This window comes from Lepidochelys olivacea (assembly GCF_965140295.1).
Source record: "Lepidochelys olivacea isolate rLepOli2 genome assembly, chromosome: 8".
NCBI lineage: Eukaryota > Metazoa > Chordata > Testudines > Cheloniidae > Lepidochelys > Lepidochelys olivacea.
Window position 1 is genome coordinate 87444989 of NC_140418.1, and position 7724 is coordinate 87452712.

Genomic DNA, 7724 nt, shown 5'->3' on the forward strand with positions numbered 1-7724 from the left:
GTTAGTTGAAACCAAAGCTTTTCATGGGAAAGGATGGTTTCAATGAAACTTTCATTGGGAAGGTTTTTAGGTCCAGGGTGCAGGAAGTGAAAAAGAGAGGCCAGTGGTTAGAGCACTCATCTGGGATAGAGGGCATATGCCTGGTTGTGGGAGACCCTAGGTCTCCTCCATGCCAGGTGAGTGCTTTAACCCCCTGGTTAGATTCAGTAGATAACCATTTTAAGAATATAAGCTCTCAAGGTTCAGGGAATAATCCAACCCCTACATGAAAGGGTTGGGATAGAAACTTGCTCTAGGGGCTGGTCATTTCACCACTGTGATGTTACTGGAGTTGACAAAGACAAGAAACTAGACTAAATGGATCACTGGTCTGGCAAGTCCTGTGTTCCTTCTTGGAATTTATTAAATAAAATTTAATTTTTAATATTAAGGTTTTGAAGTCGTACAGGGACAAATAACTTCTTCAATAACCGCTCTTCAGCCTATCACTAGCTTTACCAATTTAAACCATTTTTGTGAATGAAATGGAAATCTCAAGTGGGCAGACAGCTTGTAAACCAAGCTTCGGTTCAGCATTGTTTAAAATGGCCAAGTTATGAACCTTCACACTACTTTTCCCAACAGAAATAGCAGTTGTTCTCTTACCATAGTGGCATAAGTGGGAACCACCTGCGGCAGAACTGATGTGGCTTGAGAAGAGGTGCTGAGTCACCCAAATTTCTCAGAGTAAACAGCATACTTGTTTTTCTGACTCAGGATTTTACAAGTGACTTTGTTTTAGATTTATTGGATAATCACATTTTCAAGAACATGAATGTATGGGCTATGAGACTCTTGCAGACTTATGGAGTGTAATTTTCTAGTGAACTCTAAAACTAGCCTATGTAGCGCTGACAAATGCTGTTCATGATTAGAATTTGAATATGTTAGTTAACACAATAAAAATACATCTTTTTTCCGTATTTATACATGGCCTAAGGATCTGACTTGTTCAGACACAGATCCTAGGTGATGGGGAAGGCTTGATATATGGGAATGTGCTCTGGTGACGGGACTTAAAGGGCCAGTGACTTGTGCTTACCTGAGAGCCTGTGCATAACAACTAAGTTGGGAAAAGGCAACATTGCCATTTAGCATAGCTCAATACTACAACCAGTTATTCACGTTGATTTTATCATTTATTTTAATAAGCTCTTTTCCCCATCCTGCCCAGTGGCTAGGGGTTTTACTGAAAAAGTGTATGTTCCCCTAAATGTACAGTATTGCAGGGCACATGTGTATATTATGCACATATAACTATCCATCACTACATATGTTGGCATACTGTTAGCACTTGAATTATGCCAATATGAAATAGAGTTGCAGAAATTCATAACATAGTATTACTATTTCATCTTTAAGCAGGATTCTTTTATTTTTCTAAAGAGCCATAAGTGTGCATAATGTATGAATGTGCTGGCACAAGCAAAAGCACTGACAGTAATCATTTTTATTTCTGTACTTCCCCAGGACACTTCTGCTAGAAGGAAATCCATTCCGTACTCCTCGAGCAGCGATTTTGGCAAAAGGAACAGCTGCTGTACTAGAATACCTAAAAAGTCGAATTCCTACTTGATCAGAGTACACTTATTCTTTTGTTAGGCTTATGGATCAAAATACAAGCAAGATTTTTACCATCAGAAACCCAAAGGCCATACACCATTTTAACTGACTTCCTTCCTGTTTGTCAACTATTGACTGCTTTTTCTGTGTATGTTCCCCTCCCCCCCCCCCCCAAAAAAAAAAAAAGAAAAAAGCCCATCCGTAAAATCTCACAGATTTTCTTCCAGAGTTGCACAGATCAACATTTCAATTGAAAATACTACAATGCTAATTTTCTTTATTTGTAATGTAGTGATTTCATTGGATACTACCATTAATAAAGGCAATTTTTTTTTTTTACAATTCAGTTTAAAAAATATGAATTAATTTTAAGAACACTAAAGGGGTTGCATAAAAGGTAAAAAGTAAACTTTCTGATTTTCTTAGGTTTGTATTGTCCATAGCTGTGAGACCAAATGCTTTATAGCATGTGAGCTCTTAATCAAATAGGTAAGTGTTTCACACTGTCTGTCGACTGTTAAATGCCTGAAACCTTAAATAACACAGCAATGCTATAATAATAATGGTAAGGATACAATATGAACTGTGCTACAAAGAGTGTGAAGAATGTGTTTACAAAAGTGATTGACTTCTACTTGTTTAAATAGTAATAAATAAATATTTCCTGTTGGGTGTAAACCATTACCTTTGTTTAGTTTAATGTACCAGTCAAGCTCTCTAGCTCAATAACATTTAGATATGCTTGCCATATTACATACAAATGTGTTTGTTCATCCTGGAAATGGCACCTTAAGATGCATCAACACTGGTGGTAAATTTGTAGGGGGATATGTGTGTCAGATCTGAACTGCAATGTAAATGTATATACATTACTCTTTTTTAGGCTTTTATATGCAACAAATTGTAGCCTAAATCAAAATTGATCCCATGGTGGTTTGCAATGACTTTTCTTTGAACACTTCACTTCCAAACTGTATTGAAGACTGATAGCTGCCACGTTTTTAAGGCCATATTTTCAAGGGAATTCAGTATTGTACTGGAGGTCAGATGGCTTTTAATTCTTACAGACTAAACTACAGAACATACATTAGGAATGGGTGAACATCTCTACCTACCTTGGCTTACAAAAGTAATTTTTCCAAGCCTTTTTCTTCTAATTGCAACCCATTTCCCCCGCCGCCCTGATTGAACTTAAAAGAAAATGAGATCTTATACCTAAAAAGAATCCTGTGCTAATTATTAGGAATAGAAAAGCGACCTCTTGCCACATTCACCCTGTTCATGTCATTAGAAGACAGCTAAAGTGGATATCCTGTATATTATGTATGGTGTGTATAAACTATGCTTTCATTCAACACTTTTCTCTTTCTCCCTTCCCCATCTCTCCTAGCCAACAGCAAAATTAAAAAGCTACTCCAATTAAAAACTTTCAACCCACTGATGGTTGAGTGGGTCCAAAATTAAGACAAAGTAAATCTACCCATCCCTAATGTCTTACATTTAATGAGCACCTTTCATCATAAATTATCACAATACACTGTATATGCAACAGCACTGTAATGTAACTCCTTCTGGAGAGGGAGGACAGCAAACAGCTGGCACATAACACTACATAGCAATAGGAAAGGACAAGAAGGTTGGGCTTTTGAGTAGATGTTACTGTTTTAAGACATAGCCCCATCCAAAAGGAAAAAAACCCACCCAAGTCAAATGACAGTGTATTTATGTGGGAAGGCTAATGGTTGAAGGCCAAAGTTGCCCTTATTTGAATGAATGGTACCCAGCATTTTATAGCTGTATCAAGTCTAATATTTAGATAACTGAGGCACTCTTCCAGCTTCTATACAAAGCACATTCTATATAGCACCTGAAGGTCTAAAATTCAGTGTCTGTAGCTTTTCTTCATATAGTTGTGATAATTTTACAGTAGAACCTCACAGTTTCGAACACTTTGGAAATGGAGGTTGTGCGTAACTAAACAAAACATTTGGTTGTTCTTTCAAAAGTTTACAACTAACCATTGAGTTAATGACAGGTTTCAGAGTAGCAGCCCTGTTAGTCTGTATTCGCAAAAAAAAAGGAGTACTTGTGGCACCTTAGAAACTAACCAATTTATCTGAGCATAGGATGAAGTGAGCTGTAGCTCACGAAAGCTTATGCTCAAAGCAATTTGTTAGTCTCTAAGGTGCCACAAGTCTTCCTTTTCACTGAATTAATACAGTTTGAAACTTCACTATACAGAAGAAAAATAAAATTCTGCTTTTAACCATCTTCACTTAAATGAAACAAGCACAAAACCAGTTTCAACTTGTTTTAAATTTTCCTTCAATTTTTTTTAATAATTTACATTTAACACACTATTGTTCTGTATTTGCTTTTTTTTTTTTTTTGTCTCTACTGCTGCTGCCTGATTGCATACTTGCAGTTCCAAATGAGGTGTGTGGTTGACTGGGCAGTTCAGAACTCTGAGGTTCTACTGTATGATACCTCCCCAGAAGAATACTCGAACACTTGCTGAATGGTGGGAGTATACTGGCAAGTTTGGGTATGCGTTTGGTTTTTTTTACTCTGAACTTTTTAAATTAACTGTGGCAATTAAAACTAATGGCAGAGTCTCAACCATTACCCCCTCAGGTTATATATTTAGTAAATAAATATTTAGTGAAGCTTTGATAACTGCATCTTTATCTTCACTACTTTTTTCTTTAAATCAAACAACGTATTAAACAGCAGTTTAAAAGGAACTAGACAGAGACCAACAATTCTTTCCATAAGCCAGACGACACAGCAGTAAAATTATTTACTTTTGGATAATTGATATCCCTTCTTATATTAAAAGATGACAAAAGTTAGTTACAATAAGGTGACATTTTTATTATTTGTACAATAAAGAGACTTTTTTAATGTTATTCAAAACACTTCTTAAATACTGAAAAAGTTGGTACACCAAAGCCGAAAAATGGCTCTGCTATACACTGCACAGCATTGTTTTAGTCCCTGTATTTTTTTATGTACAGAAAGCATCTGCAAAATGCATCCTAAACACAATATGCACCTTACCAATTAGTGTCAATACATAAAATAAAACTGGAAGGATACAACTTGCATGTGCAAATTAACTAACAAGATAATTGATTTCACTGAATCAATAGATTTAAAATATAGTTTTAAAGTACCTTTTTGCACATAAAATGAAGCAGCTTTCAAGTTCAGTAAGTCCTTATACTGCAAAAACATTAAATACATTCACAATCTATGTTAATAAAGTAGTAAATATTTCTTCATTCAGCTTTATTTACATCAATACTGTAATTAAACTGAAAAGTACAGTTAGTCATTTGTAATATAGCAATCTTTTTAACACATACAAAAATGACTTTTGTATATAATTTAAGCTCAATATCACAATTATCTCAAAATATTAATTACAATACAGCCATCTCCATAATTAAACATGTCTTTTATAAAATGGTAAAATTTTTAATAAAGTAAGCTGTTGGTTTTGAACTGGATACAGTACTCACAAGTAGAAAACATAAGTCTTTGTTTTGACCATGATTTCAGAGTAAACCCACTTAGGCTAGCAAAGAGGCCTAAAAGGCCCCAATTGATAAAGATCAAGCCTCTTGTGCTGCACTGTTGTGGCTTGTTGGTGATTCTTCATTAAATACTTTACAAGGGAGCAAGTAAATACTATATGCAATGAAATGGCGTGCATTACTATACAGAATATCTGCTTGAATTGTCTGAGGCTATTAATGCTCATAAGGATTGCCAAGGAATTTCTAACAAAACAAGGAACTGTTTAAAATGCTATAAGTATCAAATAATATCTTCTGAGAATTTACTTTTGCAAAGGTGTAATTTCATTGAGGTCTGATCAAAATTCAAACTGCCACTCTGAGGAAAAGGAGCTCTGGTTACATGCCTGGCCTCTGGGTGTCACTGTTGTGCTGCACACATATGGCTGTAAGGCCATTTATTAAGCATACCAAAACTGGAGTCATAAAAAGACCAACTCAATTAATATCCAATCCAAAGTACTGGCCTGAAAGTTGCATCATTGTTTTTATGTTTAGCTCATATTTACAGTACAGTGAAATAAACAAATCTGGTTAACAAGAAAGCAAAATGTATAACTTTATTTGAAATTCCACTTATTTGAAATCTAAAATTGACTGGATGACTATTTTATTTTAACACTTACATTTGGAAGTTTAAAATATAAAAAGCCCAGACACAGAAAATGAAAAGCTAGTAAGTACATCTCACTCTTGGATGGCCAATTCAAAGCCCACTGTTGGCGACTGCCAGTCTTCATAACAGGACACAAAATTACAAAGGGGTGGTTATATTAATGTTTACTTTAGTTCCAGTTGGGTTTGCATGGTAACTTCTGAGCATGAGGTGAATGGAGGCTGTACCCAGTACATTCACAAGCTAACTTTACGGAAGTTGACAGTACCCTCTTCTAGTTAGGAAGATGGGTGGCACATATTGCAAAGCTAATTGAGCTAATGGATATGACCCTAAACTCCCACTGACTTCCCTGGGAGTTGGGACATGTAGCCTGTGGCATAATCAGGTCCTATGCTTCTTTTGAATGTTCACTTGTACAGGATAGGAAGAGGAACTATGGTTTGTGAAAATAAACTCAATCATCACTTTTTCTTTACTAATGCACAAAATACACATCTGACCACATAAGCTGAATAACAGGGATTGGCTAGAGTTACAAGCAGGAGCAAGATGTAATGTGAGTAGTACATAGTAATATCAGCAGCAAGCAGATTTCCTAAACATATTACGTTCAATCCTTTTAACAGTTTATTATGGTCAGATGCTTTTGAACTGTCAAGAATTACTGATACTCGGGGAAAAAGAAAAGGAGGACTTGTGGCACCTTAGAGACTCGGGGAAGTGCTCATAGAATGAGTTTGTAGCTGTAAAAATAACCAAATGAGCTAAAGCAATTTTTTGCAAGTTTCTTAATTTTCAGAAAACCTAGTAACATCTGCCTGTGCTTTTTCAGCCTGGGAAATTCAACAAACAGCTGGCAGATTTCTATTTTACATGTCAGTAGTGAACTTCCTTAAAATTGTCCCTGTGTATAAACAGAGTAGAGACACTGTCAAGAAGCCACCTTAGTTATAGTTTGAGTAGCCTCTCAGTAGATCAGGCTGTAATATAATTGCACAAAGGAGAGGGATTGTGATAAATAAAGGGAGAGATATATTTTTACAAATCTGGCTTGTTAGAAAATACATTTCAGTGAATGAAAATATACTTGAAAGGTTAAATCTTTAATTACAATAAAACACAAAAACAGAATGGGTAAAGAATTGTTATTGAGACTGGAGACTTCTTTAGGAAATGCGTTGAGTCTCCTGTGGTCTTGTCTCTTTAGATATTTCTCCTATTCTGAGAATGACCTGTGGCCAGAGATTGTTGGCCAGTACTCAGTTCCAGCTGTGGCATCAACTAGTTGGATGCAACTGGGGAAAGAAGAGCTTTAGGCTCAGAACAAGCTTAAGAGAAACTAACCCAAACCCCAAAAATCTGGATAGGGGGTTCTGTATAAAACTGGAAACACAAAAGTGGGTTGTGCCCTTTCTTGAACCAATTTTATATGACTATCTGTAAATATGGTAGATTGGGGAGTTACTGTTGCATTGGCTAAATACTGTACAGGTTTGGCTGAGATACAGTTGATACTTTTGTTATACATTTTCATAGTGGTGTTTGGGAGTTGAAACCACAATAACTTCTAGTTTCTGTACAGTGACATGCCATGTGAACTGTGATAGTAACCATTTTGTGTTCCTTAACAGCTGCTGTAAAACCAGAACAAGGGAATTGTAGCAATGCCCTGCACTTTTAATCTAACCTTTACTTGAGAAGCACTAGATGAGCTTTGTTGTGCAGAAACCTAAAAAGCAGTATCACAGTTTTAGGGCTAGCAGAAGTGTTACCATGGGAACAAAAAATTTTAGCACAGCTGAAAGCCCACAGGAAGCTGGGAATTGAAAAGGGTAGAAGTTCCAAGGGCAATTTGGAGTTTCTGGTTTTATTTCTGAAATACCATGTTTCAGTCATTGTCTTTAGTAGCTAAAAGAAATAAT

At 36.0% G+C, this 7724-nt stretch overlaps 1 protein-coding gene across 2 annotated transcripts in view; it reads left to right on the top strand.

Moving 5' to 3' along the window:
- The window catches only part of LRRC40 (leucine rich repeat containing 40), a 39150-nt gene extending 36625 nt beyond the window's left edge, over positions 1-2525 (top strand). For both annotated transcript variants that reach the window (XM_084636714.1, XM_084636713.1), the window contains exon 15: positions 1510-2525. In XM_084636714.1, the coding sequence (XP_084492840.1) occupies positions 1510-1615 (106 nt within the window). In that variant the 3' untranslated portion in view covers positions 1616-2525. The remainder of the gene's footprint in view (positions 1-1509) is intronic.
- Positions 2526-7724: the final 5199 nt, after the last annotated feature.